At 41.6% G+C, this 22,767-nt stretch overlaps 1 protein-coding gene across 1 annotated transcript in view; it reads left to right on the forward strand.

Moving 5' to 3' along the window:
• Positions 1 to 22,767, forward strand: part of KDR (kinase insert domain receptor) — a 62,225-nt gene that overhangs the window by 24,360 nt on the left and 15,098 nt on the right. The window contains exons 8-21 of the mRNA XM_086962638.1: positions 475 to 589; positions 685 to 848; positions 2,534 to 2,690; positions 7,062 to 7,185; positions 8,463 to 8,571; positions 10,769 to 11,116; positions 12,166 to 12,312; positions 12,788 to 12,919; positions 14,943 to 15,049; positions 15,465 to 15,600; positions 17,361 to 17,465; positions 18,288 to 18,401; positions 19,342 to 19,430; positions 21,394 to 21,544. Of these exons, the coding sequence (XP_086818764.1) occupies positions 475 to 589; positions 685 to 848; positions 2,534 to 2,690; positions 7,062 to 7,185; positions 8,463 to 8,571; positions 10,769 to 11,116; positions 12,166 to 12,312; positions 12,788 to 12,919; positions 14,943 to 15,049; positions 15,465 to 15,600; positions 17,361 to 17,465; positions 18,288 to 18,401; positions 19,342 to 19,430; positions 21,394 to 21,544 (1,998 nt within the window). The remainder of the gene's footprint in view (positions 1 to 474; positions 590 to 684; positions 849 to 2,533; positions 2,691 to 7,061; positions 7,186 to 8,462; positions 8,572 to 10,768; positions 11,117 to 12,165; positions 12,313 to 12,787; positions 12,920 to 14,942; positions 15,050 to 15,464; positions 15,601 to 17,360; positions 17,466 to 18,287; positions 18,402 to 19,341; positions 19,431 to 21,393; positions 21,545 to 22,767) is intronic.

Consider the following 22,767-nt stretch of genomic DNA (forward strand, 5'->3'; position numbering starts at 1 on the left):
CCACCTCTGTTTCAAATCCAGGACCTACATTTGTACTCCTTGTATTCCTTTAACCCATGTTGTAGGGATGTCTTGGCCACGCGAAAACGACTTATCTCTTGGTGCCTGGGGCAGCACATACTGAATCCGCTCCTCTGCTTCACTGCGGAGAACAGCAGTGTCATTCTCCCAATGCTTGCACCTAAGCCCAGATAAAACCTGTTCTGATCCACAAACAGCTCCTCAGCATGGTTGGTGAGACTAGTTTAGGGTTGTTGTTTTTCATAAAGAGATCACTGACAGTGGTTGATGTCTTGTAGTACGATGTTGCATGTAGTTCTAAAGACCTGAATGGAGCATGACTGTGTGGTAGCTGTAAGGATTTTACCAGTAATGTTGTCTATATGGGGTTTCAGCAAAAAGCATAATAAATGTACAATATTGGAAAAAAGTATTTGAATTTAAGAAAAGTGTTTCGTATTATTTCCTTTACAGAAAAACCTTTCGTGTCTTTTGATGAAAATATGGAATCTGTCATTGAGACAAGGATTGGGGATCGTGTACGGATCCAAGTGAACTACACGGGGTATCCTCGACCAGACATAAAATGGTAAAGTATGAATCACCAATATGAAGTGTTTGTTTCCATCCAAAGCTGTAAAGGAACAATGACTGAACTGTGTTGTGCTTCTGACTCTCTTGAAGGTGGAAGGATGGAAAGCAGCTCAGTTCCAATCACCTGATGAAAGTGGGTTTCAACATGACTATCATTTCCGCAAGTGAAATGGACGCTGGAAATTACACTGCTGTGCTCACCAATCCCTGGACAAAGGAGCAGCGTAGACACACAGTCCGCCTGATTGTGAATAGTGAGTATACCATCCAGAAAATGTATTTGTTTATTTTTATTAACGCCCATACTTGAGGTATTTCACCATGTTGTTACAGTTTCCATAAAGAAACAGCGACGGCTCGTGGAGGGAGTTACGGTGGGGCAGGAGGGTGGGGAGCGGGAGGGGCAGGGGGGAGGTTGCTAAAAACCGGCATATGGATAATTGCAGGTAAGTAAACAATTTAGTTAATAAAACGAATTTCGTAGTGCGCCTTGCATCGCAAAATGCAATGCAGTGCGAGCTACGAAATTCGTTTTATTAATTAAATTGTTTACTTACCTGCAATTATCCATATGCCGGTTTTTAGCAACCTCCGCCCTGCCCCTCCCCCTCCCCACCCTCCTGCCCCACCGTAACTCCCTCCACGAGCCGTCGCTGTAAAGAAAGACTTCTCCAGTTCACGTTTAAGTACATTAAATTGGGCAGGACTTTCCCGCTAAAATTGAGAGAATTTTTTGAGCTTCATTTTTAAGTTACAGCCACTAAAGAATGAACCAGTATAGGATGGGCAGATACATGCCTGAGTTTCAGGATATTAACAAAACTAGTGGCGGCTCCTCCGTTAAGGCGGGGGAGCATCACCACTGTCCAAAAGGAAAAATAAAATGATAATACATATTGTTATTATCATTGTATTTTTCCTATGGAAGGAATAGCTCACAGAGCGGGGCTGGCAGTGCAGGGGGAGGAGTAGCGTAGGACTGCTCGGCCGGCCTCTTGGGCTGGCCAAGCAGTCCTGCCCACTTTGCATGTTCTACATGAGGCTGCATTACACAGCCTGGTGAGGAACATGCAAAGCCTCCCTGTCTCCGTCTGAGCACTGAACCATGGTGCTCAGACCAATCACAGCGCTGCATTGTAGCATTGCGATTGGCTCAGGAGAGCCTGTGTGCCTGGGTGCTTCCTGCTGCTGGTCAGGACTGAAGACTGGAAGATGAAGAGGACAGCGAAGAGGCTGCCTTCCGTCCGTTTCGGTCGCTTCTCCTGGCACATGTACTCTAGTAGCACAGGTGGAAGCTATTTAAATAAAGTATTCTCTTAAATGTGTCAGCGGCGGCGGAATTTCTGCCGTGATGGAAGGGCCGCAATGTTCCCTTTAATAAACCGAAAGATGCAGGGGTCTAAACAGCACTCATAGACACACTCATTGGCGTATGCCTCCATTTTGTAATATGAATGACCTCGGGATTTTTATTTTCCTGTGGCATTTCAGAAAGTAAGTCGATTTGTAAATCTTTCTCCTTTCTGTTTTAAAATGGTCTCATTTCCATGCCTTGCTGGGACTAATTACTCACGTGTTTATCCTCCACTGAGATTTACAATGCATCTTACCAAATCTCTGATGTAGTGCTGTGCCCACAATCTTATGTCCTGTACACAATGCCTAGCCCTGAAACATGTGGTCGCCTTGTCGTCACTGTCATCACATTAGATGTCAGAGAGTTGGTTAAAAATTCGCAAATGAGAAAATGTCTGGGGAAATACTTTCTAAGGCTATTTATTGACTATGACCCATGTTACTTGAGCAAGACAATTGTATGTGTTTACTTGCAAACTGTGTCTTCATTTAAATGTGGGCCATGTTTTTCAAATGGTTGTCCCCTAAAGCGACCAATCCATGCTGTGCCTAACTTCTGACCTTGTTTGTTTTCTCCTGCCAGTTCCACCTCAGATATGGGAAAAGGCTCTGTCGCCCGCCTTGGATTCTTTCAAGTATGGCAGCACGCAGGTCTTGACATGCACTGTCTCTGGAGTACCCACGCCAGTCAATATTCAGTGGTATTGGCAGCTGGAGGAAGACTGTGATTTCACTTCTCAGTAAGGACACATTTTGTACCTCCTTCTTTGTACAGTGGTTCCTTTAAAAAAACTTAGAAGTAGATCCCAATGAGGTGTTTCATTGGATGTTATCTATTATAGCCTTAAAGTCGGCCGCAGTAGGCTCTACTGGCCATTAAAGGCCCTCTCCAGTGTTAATGGCCCGAGCTAAAGGTGAGGACCTTTAACAAGGGAGCGGACCTTTAATGGCCAGTAGAGCTGTCTATGGACGCTCGAAGACTATAAGAACATTCCTCTCCAATAGGGGAGAATGTTCTAATTTGTAAAACAAAAGTCTCACGGAGTTCAAGCTAGTTAAAATCCCCTTAGGCTCAATCAGGCCTTTGTTAAACATTGGAATGTTGATGCTCTGGACTTCTACCAGCAATTAGAAGCCTGGAGCACTCCATTGTTTTCAATGGAGCGCTCAACATTCCAATGTTATAATATACATCAGTTCACCAGAGTGCCTCAGGGATATGATTGATATCTCATATTTCACAGATCTTCATTGGCCTTTCATCTGGTTGGGGGCCCCATATGGGTTGCCCCCGTGCTGTTGGGCTGCAGGGACCTGTTTTACACTCCTGTTCATCTTCTTAGAAGGACAAAGCAAAAACGTTTGATGTCAGATAGAGTTTACCATCTAGAAACCAAATTGCACTGTGTAAAACTGGAATATCTGGGAATAATCCCAGCTTCCCTAATTGATGCAATTTGGTGCTCCCCGGCAAATACAATATTTCAACAAGACTCCTTTCTACGCTCATTATCACATATGAGAGCACCTTCAAGCACGTAAGTTCAAGCTGTGCGCTGTTCAAAAACCTCTCTTGCGTTTGATTGTCTAAATTATTGCCCCACATCTAATTGAGTCTACATATAGGATACACAAGGCAACAAACTTGCCTACTAGCTCACAAATAGCTGTGTGATCAGGGTGGGGGCAGGAATGTTTCTCAGTGCATGCTTAACATTTCTCACTTTTAATAAATGTCTCTCAAATCAGTGATATTAAGTGATGTACTAAGGTGAAACAATTCCAAACTTTAAATAAATACATATTTTTTTTAATTGTGAAGACACATCATCATATTCTAACATGATATTTGGGCAATTTACACAACAAATATTTTCAAAGCTCATCAGGTGCACTGGCTCTGAGAACTATAGCCGAGTCACCTTTGACTCAGCTCAGCTCTGTTATTTTGTTGGCTCGCTCACCTCACCTCTACTATGCATGTCTTTGGCTGACGGGTCCATATTGGGATTAATTAGACTCCATTAATATTCTCATGGGATTTTGTATGGATTACGTGAAAAAAGTAGACATTTACCAAATAAAAAGTTACATATTTAATAATACTGTTTTCCCGTGATTCTGATGCGAATTATATGGAACTCCGGGCTGTATATCTGTAGTGAAGTAATAAATGTTCCACTTCATACAACACAGTCTATTATATTCCATTCCGTATACTGTGTTGGCGCCACCTTTAGGCCAAAGAGGAGGACTGCATGCATGAATCCACCTCTTGGTAGCTATCCTTCCCTTATCTGAATGGAAGGCGATCCAGAGGAAGCGAGCCGGTTGATGTCAGCAGTGATAGCCACTGGTGCGTCTGCCCTATCAGCACACGGCTAGGCTTATCTGGGTCAAACACCAGGGCGCACTTCCGTCACACAGGCTCCACCTATTCCATCTTCCTGTTGTTGTTTTTCACAGGGCTTCCGCTAGCTTCCTCCGGTGCCCGAGCGCTTCCAACACAATAACAGCCAGTGGCCTCAGGACAGTCCTGAAGGAGCCAGTCATTCCTCTGTTCTCTCCTCCAGTTCCCGTGCAGCCAATTAACTTAACTGCTGAAGTCTTTATGAATGGGCGTCTGTGCCAAGAATAGCTCCTTTTACCGGTCCACAACTTTGATGAGCTATGGGAAAACTCAGTAAATGAGAATAACAAGCTGTGTTTATATTATTTTGGGGAAACCAGGTGCAAAGAAGCAACACACAAATTAAAAAAAATAGTATTTGTCCTGTTTTCGCGTCATTTGGACGGAAGCTCTGATTATTTCCTGTTGTATGTGGGATTTATGACTAAAAATGCATATGATTTACAAAGTTGAAAAATAGTTGTGCAAGTGTGTCACGTGTGTACACAGCATGCAACAGAGGTCTATGTTATGAACACTTAATACTGAAAAAAGTGTGGAATAGTGGATGAACCAAGCAAACAAGAAGCAAATATATGTAGAGGTGGGCAAGCCAACAAATTAACATTGAGGGCCGAAAAATAGCAGAGCTGGGTCTAACTGAGTTCTGTGGGCCCATGCACAAGCCAAGCCATGAAACTGTCATGTAAACGATAAAACAAACATCACACAAACATATGGCAGTCCCTTCAAAATTCAAAAAAGTGCCTTTCTTTAACATATGGAAGCGTTTCACCTTAGCACAACAGATTGTATCACTGCATTTCGTAAAAGTGATAGTTGTTAAACATAAACCTAGACACGTTCATACCTCCCACCCTGACAACAATGCTGTTAGTGAACTAAGAGGCAAGCCAGTTGTCATGTGCAAAATATATTTGGTCTAGATTCTTATTATAGATGGAGCAACACCATAATCTATTTAAAACAAGAGAGGTGTTTGTACAGCGCACAATGTAAACTCATGAATTTCAAGGTGTACTTATAAGTAATAATAAAGGGAAAAGAGGCACAGTGTAATAAACTATTTGCCTGGATCACACAATTTTGGCCAAGCAGGTGAGCTGGGATTCATGTCAGGGTTTCTCGTTTTTTGATCATTCAATTCAGCCTCAGATGGTTATCTATTTCTCTCCTACTTTACATCAACTGTTAATGCTTTGTTTTAATTCTTGGCACATGAGGTTTGAGTGCGGGTGTATGCTGAAGACGTAAAAGTTTGGGCTGTTTTGGGCTACAGGGTCCAAGACAACCTTGATCTGAGCCAGATTCAGGCATGTTGAGCCTGACTCAAGCCTGAAGCTAAAACTTCCCACACTGCACTTTATTTTCTTTCTTTATGTATGTCTTATTGAACTTACTCTATAGTGTCAACTACAAGAGAAAGCACATATTAGGATGCATTTTTAAGTTCCTTACAATACATTTTGTATTCAAAATGTAATTGATAATAAAACACATTGTTGCATAAAACATATTTTAAATATTAGCATATTAACATTAAAAGGTATAATTTTATCTTTCTAAAGAATACTAAAATCAATTAATAAATCATGCAATATAAATAATTATATAATAAGTAACGTGTAATATGGCTTTATATTGCCATCTTGGGGTTTAGGTGCCATTTATAAACCACTCAACTTTTGGCCTAGTTATTTGTAAACCAGGGCCAGGCTGGGAACCGAAACAGTCCCTGGCATGTTGATCGGCCGGCACCCCTGGGGGTGCGGCCGAGCTGTTTGCTAGGGCTTGTTTCGGGCGATTTTGTTACAGGGGGCCGAAATTGCTGACAGCCGGTAACAAAAATGCCCCCCTCCCCTCCAGATGCCCAAAACCGGCCCCCACCCTGCGGCCCACAGTGGAAACGACCGGTGACTGCAACGGACAGTACGACCCTGTTGTAAATGCCACTAGAATCCCTCATTGGTAATATAGCAGTTACACGTTACGTATGTATACATAATGACAACAATCACACATTATTTAGAACAAATGAACTTATAAACACAGATTCATACAGTTATTACTACAGTCAAAACATGTCATTACCTTTATTACCACAGTACAGTGCAAACAACTTTAGAAAACACTGATTAATAATACCTCACAGATTACATTCTAGATTCACTTTACAGAAGAAAATACATCTGTGAACATAATCACAAAGCTATCTATAGTGGTTTTATCTTAATGCCACACAAGAAAACTGCATGTCATAAAGCATACATGCATGCTTAGAGTTCAAAATGGTATGTATTACCAATGTTGAAGGATGGTAGGGGCATCATGACCCACTTGAGGCTTTGCGTCTTAAAAATCTTAATCTCTCCCCACACACAACAATTACAATAATTACACTCTGAATCTCCTTGTGTACTGCGCGTTCGCACACACACACACACCCATTTCACCCCCACACACACACCCATACACTCACATTCTCAGACATTGCAACACTCATATTTTATGCATGAGTTGCAAGGGATTGTAAGTGAATAACTGAATACTGATTGAACTAACTCTCAGTTTCATAGGTAGTTTCAGGCTTTCAGAAAGCCACATGTTTTTTAACTCTCCAGTTTGCTCATACTTTTTTGAATCTTTTACTTTCTTGAATAATTCTAACTGCATCCCACCTTCTCTTGATTATGTACTGTAGCCATCAATCATCAAGCAGCAGTTCCTACACCTGCAAAACCTGGAAGAACATTACTGATCAAAATGGTGGAAATTTGATTGAAAGAAATGAAACCCATGTTGGTGTCATAGAAGGAAAACTAAAGGTATGTTTATGTTCAAGACACCCTAAATACCTACTCTAGGTAGGGGTCACGCCTGAGCCAGAATTATCAGGTGCCATTATATTGCGATTAACATATCAATATGGCTTCCTTAATATGAATATTATATAAGTAATATCAGTTCAATTAGTACCTCCTGGCATACATTTAGCTTACCAACCATTTGGAGTGAGGGCACATGAGAACTTTCAGGCTTTATAGAGGCATTTGAGGGAAATTACTCTCATCCGGCTTAGGGAACATCCTTAGCAACGCTTAAAAAATGGCATGAGACTTCTTCATCAGCTCAGTCTGACCACAGGCAGCCCATGCACATCATTTTTCAAGATACAGTTTTTATGTCAACTCCTGGTTCTTATTCATGCACTCACCACATCTAAAGTGCATGCTGTCTGCAATTTGCTGATTAACATAACACTGTATCCCACTGTGCATGTGTATGTGCACATGCCTATGTACTTGCTAGCGTACGTCTGTGTTTTTTACAGATTTATACATATCTGTATCAACCATATTAACTTTCTAGCTAAGGATACATAGCTGATCCTTTATTTGTATCTACGTTATACAGATACAATACGTCATTAGAATTTTTATCAAAACACATTTTAATATAGTATTAAAGTAATTTAAATGTTTGTTAATGTTTTTCCCAGAGGTCGAAATATTTGCTAAAAATGCAACAGTGACTATACATTTTGCTTAAAGTTTGAAAATGTAAAATTATTAAAATTTGTTAAAACAGTTTTGTTTAAACTTGTGCAATTGCACAATTCCACACGGGCTGTAGGAATGCTCTAAACGTTAGATTAATCTACAGCGGTATTAGGAGGTGTAATACGTTTAAATTGCTGAAAACTATTTTTGCAATATTTTAGAATATTCATGTAAGAAAATTGGAACTTCTTGACAAATAACTTGCGAATACTACAACTAGTAGATGAAGCATGTTATGGATTTCTCAAATAATTTGATTTAATTAAAATGTGTTCATAATATATTTGAAGAGTTGGAATTCATAGATAAAAAGCAGTAAAGCTGTTTTACATGACACATTAATTTGGGGGGTCAGGTAATAACTGCATAATTCAATAAGTTAAAAAATAATGAGGCTGTTTAGCCAAAATTGGACACTTTTAAAAAAAAAAGCTGACAATGTTAAAAATCTTTTATGCATGAGTGTTTATTTAAAAGTTCAAAATCAGAACATGCATTGTTGCTACTGTTATAAATGATGCATTTCCTTCTTTTCTTTGCAGATTGTAAGCACACTTACTATTTCCTCTGCCAATGTATCAACTGTATACAAATGTTTAGCCACAAACAAAGCGGGCCAAGATGAGAGGGTGATGTCCTTCCATGTCACAAGTAAGTCACGCTTGAGGCTACGTGGTCTCTCTGACGTACAAGAGAGCTCACTGGTCCATGAGGCATGGTGATAAAAGACACATTAAGAGGAATTACAATTTCATTTCCAGCCTGTTTGCCTTGTAACAAGATGTCCAAAGTCACAAGCAACAGTACTTGGACCCCAATTCATTGGTGATGAGCTATCAAAGGCACACAAGTGTAAAGATAATGATTGTCTACTTTTAAATGCCTTTGCTTCACCAGCGCGCATGAGGCAGCATAAGTTGTCATGTAGAGAAGGCAGGCAGGCACGGCCCGTGCCGGGCGTTATACTGGGCGGTGACGTCAGGCAGGGGAGGGTCAGGGTGGGGGGATGTAAAATACGAGATAAGGACCATTAGAGGTAAGTATCGAAAAAAAAAAAAAACGAATTGTGTTGCCCACTCTGCATCGCCAAATGTGATGTAGCGTGGGCAACGAAAGTTGTTATATTTATGTTTTTCGATACTTACCTCTAATGGTCCTTATCCCTTATTTTACATCCCCCACCCTGACCCTCCCCTGACTGACGTCACCACCCCATTATAACGCCCGGCTCGGGCCGTGCCTGAAGGCAGGCATTCCATGGGAGCCACAAATCATAGTAACTTAATGTTATAAATAACGAGTGTCCTGATCTCCCTGCTGCTGTTACAAGAGCTCTGAGATAGTCCAGCCAGTCATGAAAAATACTACCTGATTATAATTTAGAAGAGAAAGGGGGGCGGTCGGTCTTTTCGCACCAAAGCCCCTGCCCTGTGGAATGCCCTCCCACGTCCGTTAAGGCTCAATCAGAACCACTTGTCCTTTAGGAAATCGCTGAAGACCTGGTTGTTTACCATCTAAATGTCCTGCTATTCATCTTCTTTTCCCCCAGGTCTGTCTTTCACAGTTGTGACTTTTGATGAAACTAGCGCTAGGATGCCCAGTTGCTGAGACAGCCACTCCCTTTACAAATCACATAACATAACACAACTTGGGCATTGATTTAGTAGCATATCAAGGGTATTGGGACATCACACTACCTTTGAAACCCGATGACATCTGAGGTTGATCCCTGCGCCCACACTCAGCCCTCTATAGTTGTCAGTTTGTTGCTGATGTTTTATGGCATTTTCGCAAATTGTAAACTAAAGAAAGAAAAGTGGGTTATTTTAGCTCTTCTGACTTCTTTTAACTTTCTGTTACTGCCGCTGCCTTCATGACCCATGAGACCCGTTGCAGCATAGGCAGGGTCAAAGGTACCAAATATCAAGCCAGTTGCTACTTATTCGATATTAGTGGTGGGCCATCTGAAATAAAGAATCTTCCTCTTAATGATCACATCTCTTCCTTTCCTACCCCTTCGATGTGTGTGGGAAACCACTCACACATTCTCACTCATGCACTTTTGTCACTTATACTCCAAGATGAGTTGATAACTAGAAAATGTAAGTTGACAATGCTCTTGCCAGTGTAGGTCATGGTTCGTTATCTCTTCTGTTATGTCGCACTACAAATAAAATGTTGCCCCATAATTTGCTGAACTTCTGAAAAGATGATGAATTAATAACAGCTACTACTACCACTGCTACTTCTACTACTACTACTGATAATAATCATTATAAACATAATCATAATAATAACTTCAAAAGAACAACACCAACCACAAAAACAGTAATAGAGGTAGTAATACTATTACTACTACTGGGAGAGGTACGTCTACTAATACTACTAATAAGAATAGTAGTAGAAGTGAATATGCAGTTTTTATCCCTACCAATAGAACTCTGAATTCTCTCTGAACAATGTCCTCAGTTATGCAAATGTGCATGCATTCCCATAACTGCTTATGCCACAGTATGACCACAACCTTTCTGAGTCACAGCGCATTGTAAGGTTCATTGGAATAAACTGCAGATGGAATACATCTGTGTGTATGTTTAGGCTATTATCTACATATCATTTGTAAAGACATATCTTCCTAATATTGGTAAAGGGGGACATGCGGACTTTGAAATTCCTTAAACAGGACTATATGATAATGAGACATTAATATTTGTAACTTATTTAATTCACTAGTCGGTGCAATAAAGTAACCATACCTCTCAGTGTACAATGATATGTTAATCTATAGTGAGAAATTGCTTGTCGCTACTTACAATTGTAACAAGCCTTGGGTGTACTCCTATTTTAGGGGGTCTTGAGATACAGCTCAATCCCGGCAACAGAGTCATTGAAGAGGATCCCTTTTCACTAAGATGCATTGCAGATCGACTAACATTTGAGAAGGTAACGTGGTTCAATCTGAGCTCAGGATCACCCCGAAGGTATAACAGAAGCTGGCTGGTATCCACGGTGTGCAAGAATCTGGACGTGAAGTTGAAAATGAAAACCACAAGCGTGTACACCAATGGTGGGAATGTGACGTCAGCGATTGACATCAGTAGCGCATCCCTGCACCACAGTGGAGAATACATTTGCACTGCTGTGGACAGAAAGACTCAGAAAAGACACTGTTTGGTGAAACATGTGACTGTTCTAGGTAAGTGAGTGCTTAAAGATGACCTCATTAAGGTAACTTTTATGTATTATGCTGGGAGAAGGACAAGCAACCAAAACCTGTACTCTGCTCTCTGGCATATTTCATTTACCAAGTACATGTCATACCTTTGATACAGAGACAATGACAATTTTACAAGTCTAACTTGGTTTTGACAAGTGCCCAGCGACGGCTCGTGGAGGGAGTTACGGGGGGGGGCAGGAGGGTGGGGAGGGGGAGGGGCAGGGTGGAGGTTGCTAAAAACCGGCATATGGATAATTGCAGGTAAGTAAACAATTTAATTAATAAAACGAATTTCGTAGCTCGCACTGCATTGCATTTTGCGATGCAAGGCGCACTACGAAATTCGTTTTATTAATTAAATTGTTTACTTACCTGCAATTATCCATATGCCGGTTTTTAGCAACCTCCGCCCTGCCCCTCCCCCTCCCCGCCCTCCTGCCCCACCGTAACTCCCTCCACGAGCCGTCGCTGCAAGTGCCGTATCTTATATTTGAAATGGGGGGGGGGGGGGGGTGATACTTTTGGAGAAAATACCCACCTGATTATTCCTGCTACCAGGCTTGATTACTACACGTGGTTTCGTTTCTGCTAGCCGTGCCTTATCTGTTGATAGGGCTGGGAGTTATTCCCACACCCTCACCACTCTCCTATGGCAGTGTTAGACAGTACTTCCCTGCCTCTCTGCCACATCCGTAGCTATGTAACCCTTGAGTGATTACCTTTGGCCCCTAACCTTCTATTGTTCATAATTGGGGCTCTGAGAACACACTTTATATCTTTTCTAGTTTTAAGATTGCATGTATGCCCATTGTGTTTTTCCTTGAAGACAACGCATAACAAAAATTTACAAATAAATGAGAGCTTAAGACCCTTGTTCAAAAATCACTCTATTTTTTTTATTTAAAACAAGAGCATTGTCACACAATATAGCCAACATATGGTTATATGGAATTGTAGCTGGGCTTTTTTTTACGTCAATAACGGGTAACAATAATAAGAACACATTTCTACTTTTTCCACACAAACAGCACAACGAGGGCCTACAATTGAAAAGGAATTACAGAACCAAGTGGCAAATATCAGTGAGACTATAGAAGTAACCTGCCGCCCAGATGGCACTCCCATTCCGCACATCACCTGGCTCAAAAACAACGAACTGCTTATCGAAGGCTCTGGTACGTAATCCTGTAAACACCTTCTTTCATCATTACAACATGACAACAGATTTTACAGACACTTGGTGGTTTTTCTTTAGACATACTTCACTAGCTAAAACATGACAACATTTTTGATAAATGCAACTCCTGATGCGCAGTGTCCTGTTGTCCCCAAGCTATATATGTGCTAATTAAAACCACACATATGCACATTAAATTACATAAGGTTGCTCCAGGTTATGATCAGATATGTTTCTCAAATTAAAGCACAATAATTGCCACACTAGACTTCTGCCATCCACACATCAAACCATATGTAATATTTTGCTCGGAGGTAATGGCAGCAAATTGTCTATCACAGTGTAATATGTTCATTATTGTATTGTATTGTATTGTATTGTAGGAACATGCTGTGCAGCTTTAACCAATGAGGTAGAGTTCAGCACACAACTACAGAAAACATCCACAAGTGACAACTTCATTTTCTTTACAGGCATTATTTTCAAGAATGGGAACCAAACTCTAACTATACAGAGAATTAGGAAAGAAGATGCTGGGGTTTACACCTGTGAAGCATGCAACGACGTCGGCTGTGCGAAAACAGAAGCAATTTTCACCGTGGAGGGTCAGTGTGCTTTAAATCGAAATCTACTATTTCAATTGGGTCAGCAATACTAACAAGAACAAGAGAAGTAGACCACATGATAGGCACTGCCATTGCCTCTCTTTCTAAGAGTGGCTGTCCACCTTGCAAACATTCATGAACTGAAGCTAGGTTGTATTCCAAGTTAGGAGGATTTCCCTATCTGAGGGTATTTGATTCTGCAGAGAGAAATCTCTTGTAGTCTGCTGCTTTCCTAGCGAGGATAACGTGAGTCTGGCGGAAAGAGGAAGTAAGGTCCCAGGACCCCAAAAGAAGTTGATCCCGCCTGATCCACTTCCAGCAATAATGACACTCTGCGGCTGTGCCTGAGATTGCATCACAAGCTTTTACAATGACATATCGTTAAATCAAATAACTTTCATGAATCACAAGCTTTCTGCATTTTGAATGCTTAGAGTACAAGATGGCAGCTCTGGGCTCCTGGACTATAAGGGGGACATTCACAAGAAAATTGCGGAGCGTGGCGTTAAGCCACATTTGGAAACGCCACAATCAGACATTTTTCAAACTCAGGGATGCACCACAGTAACAAGAATATGGCACACCCCTGTGTTTCCCTTAGCTCTGGTGCTAAAAAAGCTGTGTATCACCAGCGCAGGCACCCTTGCACCATGTTTTAAGGGTGCCTGTGCTGCAGGGGTAATTGTTTATGTGCAGGAAGGAACACCTTCCTGCACATAAACAATCCATAATGGTGATTTGCTCATTCTGTGTGTGCTGCAGAATTCAGCACACATGGAAAGAGCAAAAAACGAGGAGAAATAGATAATTTCACCTCGTTTCGCCATTCTAAGATGTCATTGCCCCACCTTTGTAAATCTGGGGCAGTGTAAAAAAGCAATGAGTGTTGCAGTTGAACGCACAGTCTGCTGCGGCCTTCCCCTTTGCCGCAGCAGACTGTAGTGGTACGGGGCATATTTACACTGTGGCGTTAGCGCCACCTCGTAAATATGGGGAATGGCACAACACCACCGGAGCATCAAAAAAATGATGCTCCAGTGGTGTCAGGGGCTTGTAAATATGCCCCTTAGTTTCACAACCACACACCTTTATAATTATTTCACCCCAAGTCTCTATATTTTCTGCTGACCTACTGTTGTCTAACGGCTCCAAAATACACCCAAGCATGACACTGTCACAGGCTACTCTAAGACTCAGTGTCCTACCTACAAGCCAGTACCACATCCCTGCTCATCTCAAATGTGCTTATTTTCAGAACACAGTGTTCCAATCCTGCTTTGCCAAAAGAGCCACATTCACCTCAGACAGAAACGTCTACCACTCTTTCCGACAGGATGAATTGTCCATCCTTTCAGAAATCCATCACCAAGAAACAAAACATTCCATTCTAGGCGCAGTCACTGCAGCGGGCTGGGGGCATTCTGCAGGGAGGCTCCATTCAGCATAGGGCTTAATAAATCTGGAATTTACGGGGGTTCCAGTGGCTCCTCGCCACATTCTGCGAGGGGGTTCCTAATTGTATGTTACGCCACTGTTTCACCCTTTTTTCATCTGTTGCCTGTACTCCTTATCTTGTTGGCAGGAAGTATCATTGTATTCGGAATGCTCCCGTTTTTGTTTTTATTAATTTGCTGATTCTTTCAGTCACCAATCAGATACTTTCTCCATTGTTAAGTTATTTCTAAAGTTGCCTAAAAGCCCACATGTAAAGAAAATTGTGCTCAGACATTGTAATACAGGTACATTTCACTTTGCAGCAATACGTAGCTATAAAACCCAAAGGTCAACTCGCATTTTCTTTCATAATGCCATCTTGCACTTTTTATGCATACTTCTTGTTTTGTGTAAGAGTAAACCAAAGAAGAAGAAAAAATACCTGGCTAACATAAAATGGCGTTGATCAGTAGGAAAAGATCTCTTTGCTAGAACTTTTCCCAGAAGTTGCCTTGAAAATATGAACTGATAACTCGAATTATGAATCAGTTTTTGACTGGCACTGACATGCTGAATGGTTCCTTTGTAGGCAATGAAGAGAAAACAAACCTGGAGCTCATTATTCTGGTTGGCACCGGGGTGATTGCCATGTTCTTCTGGATGCTTCTTGTCATCATCCTCCGGAGCGTGAAGCGGGTAATGAAACCGTTGGCCTTGCCGTCCTATGGACATTTCTCTTGCATGACAAATTAGAACTGACTGCACTTCTTTTGTGTTGATTGCCTCCATTGTTCTTAAATCAACAGGCGCATTTTTCCTTGAATGCCGTCACATTCTTGCATGGTTTTCGGAGGGTCACTTAATTTGGTTTTAATTGAGCGAGATCTCAGAAAAAAAGTGGCACAAACTTTTCCCTTGTGAAAGCCTGATAAACTGTTTACAGTCGAAAACATATTCTATGATGATCCTGGGGCTGCGCGGGGGAGCCTTAGGCCTGCGTTGCTGGGATTCTTTTGCACCAAAAGAATGATCCCTTGTATATGGACTTATCTGCTTTTCATCCTGGATGAGTAGTGTTTTGTGTGTGACTGTGATTGTTTTTGTTTTTCAGCCCAAAGATGACGATTTGAATGGTGGGTACTTATCCATCATCATGGATCCCGGCGAAGTCCCACTCGGCGAGCAGTATGAGCGTCTCTCCTATGATGCCTGCAAGTGGGAATTTCCCAGAGACCGGCTGAAACTTGGTACGTCAAAATAGTTTATCTTGGCTATGATTTTACTTTGAATACCTTAACTCAGTTGAAGGAAGTGTCTCACCACTTTTGTACTAAAGCAAATGGTGTGTTTTCAAGTGACCAATCATACTGTCCTTGCACAGCCGGAATAGCTGAATTTATGCGCCTTGTACTGTGGTAAAACCAAATATTTCACCTCAATAACCACTGTATGGCCTCATGCAACCTATATTTCCAGCAATGCACCAGGGAATAGTCATTAACCCCTTCCATGCGGCCGCGATTCCCCTGGTGTGCTGTAAACAACACGAACAGGGGCGGGTTGTGACGAACCCCAGCCGTCATCAGCACACGAGCACCGTAGTGCATGACGGCTGGGGTTCATCATCAGCATGGAAGGGGTTAAAAGAGGTCTATTATGGTCCTGTCAAGACAAGAAACATTGCACCTGGGGCTCGTTGAAGGATAGAACGTGCAGGCATTTCTGATTGTGCTGCTAATAAAACCTGGATCCTCACACAAAATAGATAAATACCTGGACAATACTGTCCACTATGTTTGGAACATGATATGTCACTGATATTTTCACGATTTAGGGCCTGATTACGAGTTTGACGGACGGGATACTCCGTCACAAATTTGAGGAATATCCTGCCCACCAAATTACAGTTCCATAGGATATAATAGAACTGTAAAATGGCGGATGGGATATCCGTCACATTTGTGATGGAGTATCCCATCCAGCAAACTCATAATCATGCTCTTAATCTTTATAAGTGGGGAAATTTTAGAGCTGATGATGCATTTCCATCCTGAATTGCAGGGCGATATCTCACTTCTGTGATAGATTTTGTTTTGTTCTTGCAGTACCTGAATGATACGTGGTCATTGACACACAGAGATTTCTCATACAACTATTAGCAAGACTCACAAATAAAAAACGTAAATGTACTTCCACATATTTACTCCAACTTTTGGGAGAAAATTTTAAATTTGGTTGGAAATTCACAAAAATCCAGGTTTACTTTTCGGAAACTGAAACATTTCTCACAACTCACATGCGTAAGCATCTACTCTTGCATTATTGTATATGACACGCATTTACACTAGTGTTCATGCTCTAAAGAGTGCATTGAGTATCCTCTACAGGGAAAATATTTCCAATGACAGCAACCTCAGCAAGTACACGTAAATCAATGGAGTTATTTACATCCATTGCTACTCTGGATTCAGATTTTAACTTGCTCTTATCAGAAGTAAATCTTTGACCATACCCAGAATGGGTCTTGAAAAGGTTTGTGAAAACTCCCCAAATTGCAAGTTTGTGGGTGTCTGCCATCTTCCCAGGCATCCCCATCTCTGACAACAGATTTGGTTGCACATAATCTTACACCATACTGGTGCAAAATTGCATGTGAGTAAATCCTGTTATGAGTGTAAATCCATGCTTTCGTTTTATTTAAACAACGTGAAAAACAAGCTGTTTGTGCAGCTTAGGTGTAGAAACAACTTAGTGAAACAAACCATACATGTTTAAGTCAAAGCATCAAGGTAAGCTCATCAAACGTAATCTAGTGGGTAGACAGAATGAAACATGTATGTGATTGAATGCCTTTGATGAGCCAATTGGGGGAGTTATAAGCCCACAAAACAATATTGAATACATTTTATTTTAACTGAAGGTCGTGCGGAACAGCTACAGAACCAGGAATGTCAGATGTCAGGAGTACCATGTAAATACATGTATCGTTTTTCTCCACTTTCCTTAGGTAAACCACTCGGCCGTGGAGCGTTTGGACAAGTCTTGGAAGCAGATGCATTTGGAATCAACAAAATTGATACTTGCACAACAGTGGCTGTCAAAATGTTAAAAGGTATTCTTAAACATTACATCATATTAAACTAGTTTTAGTTGTAAACATCCAGACATTAAATATACATTTTTGATATCAAACAGACAGTTTGCAGACTCATTTCTATACATTCGCCATTTGTTAGTGACATACCATCGAGAAGTATTGTTATAGTTCCATATTTATTTTTACTAGATCGTTAAGCCTATCACCTCCTGAAGTACAGATTGTACACTGGACAAACTTAAATGTCTGTATCACTGGATTAGTGGTTCTTTCTACTCAGTCTAGCATAGTTCTTAACCTATTTATTTTAGCTGATTAGTGCTTTTTTAAATTTTATTTTGTGTTTTCAGATTTGTACTTCTAATTCCATGCCAAATTTCTGGCAGTTGTATTGTCTCAGTACATGTTGCTGGCATAGACCAAATTAATGGACACTATGCTAGCTCCAAAGAATGTACATTTTCAGTGGTTAGTCAACAATTATATTTTGTGAAAGATTTAATTCTTCAGTCACCAACCCTAGATTCTGACTGTTAAACGATTTTATTTGTTGGGTGATAGGTCATGACTTATATTTATGGTCAAACCCAGACACATTTTTAGCAGTTGGCTTTTAGGCTTCTTGCAGTACCAATGCTGTTTATAACATTTTATTCTTGGGGTGGTGATTTAATTCAGATACGACAAACATGTCCTCTCTTCTCTATTCATCGAGCCATACTCTGGGACTGTTTATAGAGAGTAGGTGTTTTTGAAAATATTATGCCATATTTTGGTAAATGCACATTTTCTTCCTGAGTATATGGCATGAACAAGGTGCCATTATTTGTTTTACAGAGGGTGCCACGTCCAGTGAACACAGAGCCTTGATGTCGGAGCTTAAAATTCTCATTCACATTGGTCATCACCTCAATGTCGTCAACTTGCTGGGCGCATGCACCAAACCTGGAGGTAAGGGAGTGATGTTCACCGGCAGTTTGGTGCCTTCAGGATTTTGAGTCTGAAGTTTTGGGAGATGTAAATATTAATACTCTAGGGCCTGGGTTGTGAGTTTTGTAATAGGAATCACCCAGAGCAGATTATACATGAACTGCCTTATGCTAGTCAAGTGCTCACCTACCCATGCATTTTTATTCACCACATCCAGAACAGTCGTTCCATAGCTTCTTCCTCTGATGTAAATGTAAATGGACACTTGTATAGCGCACTAATCACCCGCAAGGGTCTCAAGGCGCTTGTACGAATACCGCTGTGGAACCCATCCTGGCTTTCCCTGTGAGGCGTCCACTCCTGGGCACCCCCAAGGTGGAGGCCAGGCATCCTTAGCGTTGTGGGGGCCGTTGTGGAGATTAAGCAAGCTATTGCCCAGAGTTGCAGAGTGGGACTCCATGATTGGAATAGGCACCGAGGCGAGAATTATCAGGTCCGTGGAATTTTTGAGCCCAAGACCCGCCGAGGCGGGGAATTGAACCCTGGTCCTGGGCTAGACCTCTGTATCAGGGTCTGCCGCTCTAACCATTGAGCCACACTTCTCCATCAACTGGCTTAAGGTACTCGCAAGCTTTCTAGATGGACTAGCCTGGATCATACCATTTGTTCAAGCAAATTGAGTCAGGAACTTTTGGCCACTACGGCAAATGTAATTTACTCCACTGACGAACACATTTCAGGAGAAACATTTAAATCATAATGGTTTTACAGGTGTTAATTCGACAACCATGATTTTGAAACACATATTCTACTGAACTTATTAAAAATATTTTACTTATGCATACCGTGATACATGGGAGAATAACATAGGGCTGTGACACTTAAGGTGAAACAAAGATCTCACGTTACATGGCAAAATAAGGTATGGGTATAATACGTTGTGAATGTTTTGTTTATACAGGTCCCCTAATGGTGATTGTGGAGTACTGCAGATTTGGGAACTTATCAAGCTACTTGAGAAGCAAGAGGAATGAATTTGTGTCATATAAGGTGAGACTTTTTAATCTTTTATGTAATTAAATGCACATTTGTAGTAAAACAAATGTACAGAAGAATAGCCAGGACTCATAGTAAAAAAGGTATTTATTTAAGGGACGTCTTTAAGAAATATATTATGGTAATTTTTACTGCTATTACATTTCCAGAGAGCAGGTGAATCCTTATACAAAATTTGCTGGCCACTTAATTGTCATGTAACCTCTAGAATGAATTGCGACATGGCACCCCTAACCCTCCAGGGAGCTATGTTGTCAACCAGCAGAAACACAGAATTAGGTTTGTACCATATGAACAACACATGCTAATATTATTTGGTTTCAAATTGGGCTAAATGCAAATATAAGTTGGGCTTCATATTTTCATAACGGGTCCCTCCGTGTCAAGGACCTCTTCATCTTGTCGGAAACGTATCAATGGATACCGAAAGCACAGTGCTGGTGATTTGAAATGTGCTTCACTTTGCATTTGTCCATCAGTGAAATGCATCTATTTCCTAGTTCGGGTTGTATGAGACTTTAAATGCAATATATATATAGTGATAGATGGGTAGCAGTGAAGCAAGTGGATGTTTTTAACCTGGCGTTCTGAGTGACATTAAATAGACAACGAGAGCCAAGCTCGAGTTGTCTATGATGTCACTCTGAACCCCAAGGTGAAAAACATCCCTGTAATTCACATTTTACCCATCTATAATTTTGCGATATGTATGGCCCCCAAAATCATCCGCTCCTACTTTCAACTACTACGCAGAGGCCGAAGAGTAATGGGTGAGCCTTATAAATCATTGCCTCCCTTCTGTGTCCAAAATGTAAAAAAAAGAGCCTGGTCTCTTGCCACCCACCCCCACCACTCTCTGTGCCCTCTCCTCCAGAAGCTGTGTTCCATTTCCAGCACTGCTCTGACAGGCTCTGAGACAAGGCCGGACTGGGCGTAGTTGGCATTTCGCCGGTAAACTGGAAGGGTGGGGGCCCGTTTTGTTACTTGGGGACGGTTTTGCAGCAGTGCGGCAATATCGGCCCCAGTAACAAAATCAACAGTGCTTCAAACTTGCACCCCCAACAACAACCCCCAACACCCTGGGGGGCTGGTCCAACAAAATTGCAAGGGCTTCTTTGGGTTCCAAGTCCAGCCCTGCTCCGAGAGTGCCCAGCCAGAACAGACTGGAATGCTTTAGCGACGTAGCAACAGTGGGTAACTGTTACTACGTCATAGCAGTGAGTTACTGGAGTTGAATTTAGTTATTTGCGCTAGTGGCTCCTTACCAGAGCCATACATAACAATGACAATTGATGATGTTTGCCTCCTTAACATAACATAACATAGCATAACATACACTTTGCATATTAACCCTGAGATCTCTTGACTCTATTGACAGTTAACAGTACTACCAACACTGTACCTCCATAAGTGAAAGGGAGTGGTATTTGCCTTCAAGGGGGATTTGCGCTAGGCAATCTTCATTTTGTTGCAAGTCAACTAATGGAAAAAAACTAAACAAAAAGTGGAAGTGTTACACATTGTAGATGACCGGGCTGACTGGAAACTCATTATAATGCTAGTTCCCATGGCACCCCCAATTGGGTGCACTCTTTATATTTTGCACCCTATCACTTTAAGAGGCAGCAGCCTCTAAAGTGCCATTCTGCTCATCAGATGGCAGGGGTGGGGGGTGGTGTGGGGTGCTGTCCTTGTGAGATGGGCAAGCGCAAACAACGTAACAAAGTTTTCTCAGGAGCGCTCGCTATTGTAAACCCTCCCACAGGACCAAATGTGTTCATTTTTGATCTTGTACCTGCCATTGAACCACAGTTCTTTAGAGGGCAGCTGTGACTGCATCTCTTGCTTTATCATGCACACTTCGATGTTTCATTTTTATTCTGGGAAGGGGATGCACAGTGATGTACTCTGTAAGTTTCTTGCCATTTTAATGTGTGAAATTGCTATTTTATTGTAGAACAAAGCAGGACGAATTATAAATGGGAAAGAAATCTATGTTGCTGATGTCCCGGCTGAAGTTAAGCGTCGTCTGGACAGTATCACAAGTAGTCAGAGTTCAGCCAGCTCCGGCTTTGCAGAAGAGAAATCCCTCAGCGACGAAGAGGAAGGTAGGGCATTAACTGAAGGGTCTTGTTATGAACTTAGCATTTAGTTTTTGCATAACCAGTAAAGGAATTACTTGTACCGAGGCCTCTGCGGCCTCACGGATATCCTGCTACGATAAATCCATAGAACATTGAGCTGGTCTATTCATAACCTCGAGCCTCTTCCATTCCACCCCTTTCTGCCACCCTGCCTGAATCTCTTTCTGCTTGTATGATAGTACAGGTGAGTTAATACTTCCTGAAACTGAACTAATCACCTTTATCCGCTTCTTGTATCCTCAATCCCTGAGCCCCTCATACTTAGCACAGTCATGCAGTTCCCTAAACCACCATTGTTTCTGTACTTCTGTTTCTGCTCTTTCCTACAACACAATCAGCTTTCAGTTTTACCCATGCGAACTGACCTTCTCTTTCTCAAGCATCATTAACTCCACCATATCATTGGTGTAGTTTAATGCATATTACAAATCCACGCCTTAAATGTGTGTAGTTCGCTGCTCCACCTTATTGTTATGCCCCATTTTTTCATCTAGCTTCTTTGAATCAATGTCATTCGTTTTGCCTGCTTACCAGCTTCTTCTACTCTTGTTTGTTTATGTTGTCATGTATTAATGTTTCTTGTGTTACATCTTTTAGTTTTCTCCCTATTCACTTTTGCTGAGTTCAGTAATAACTTGTTTGTACACAAGTGTCACCTCTAACATAGCACTTGTGTCAAAATGTGCCTCTTGTCAATATCATGAGACCCATGTCAGCCCTAGGTTGCAGTCCGCTCATGTAAAGCTTTGTATTGACAGTCCATCATCCAGCCACGGCCCGATATGGTACGCGAGGTGGGCTGGGTGGGGAGGAGGGGGGAGGGGGGGGGTGTTGACAGACAATGACGAGGGAAAATAAAATAAATAATTTTCCCACATCATCGTCTGTCAAAATCCCCCCTAACCCGGCCCCACCGCTCTTACCTGCACGGGACGCGTCTGCCATCATAGCCTGCACTAAAGTTACACACCAAGGGGCAGATTTACAAGCCCCTTATGCCACTTTTGCTTCACTTTTAACATGGGAAAAGTGACACATCTGCCCCCAAGTGTACCCATTTTTAGCACTTCTTGACTCTGTGTGGTGTGTATCACACTATGTTAAGTACCAAACTCATTCCCTTGTTCCCCAAAGACATGTTTACAGTATGCAGGGCTATGCAAAGAAGATGTCGTATGTTACTCACA

This window comes from Lissotriton vulgaris, chromosome 3_1 (assembly GCF_964263255.1).
Source record: "Lissotriton vulgaris chromosome 3_1, aLisVul1.2, whole genome shotgun sequence".
Taxonomy (NCBI): Eukaryota; Metazoa; Chordata; class Amphibia; order Caudata; family Salamandridae; genus Lissotriton; species Lissotriton vulgaris.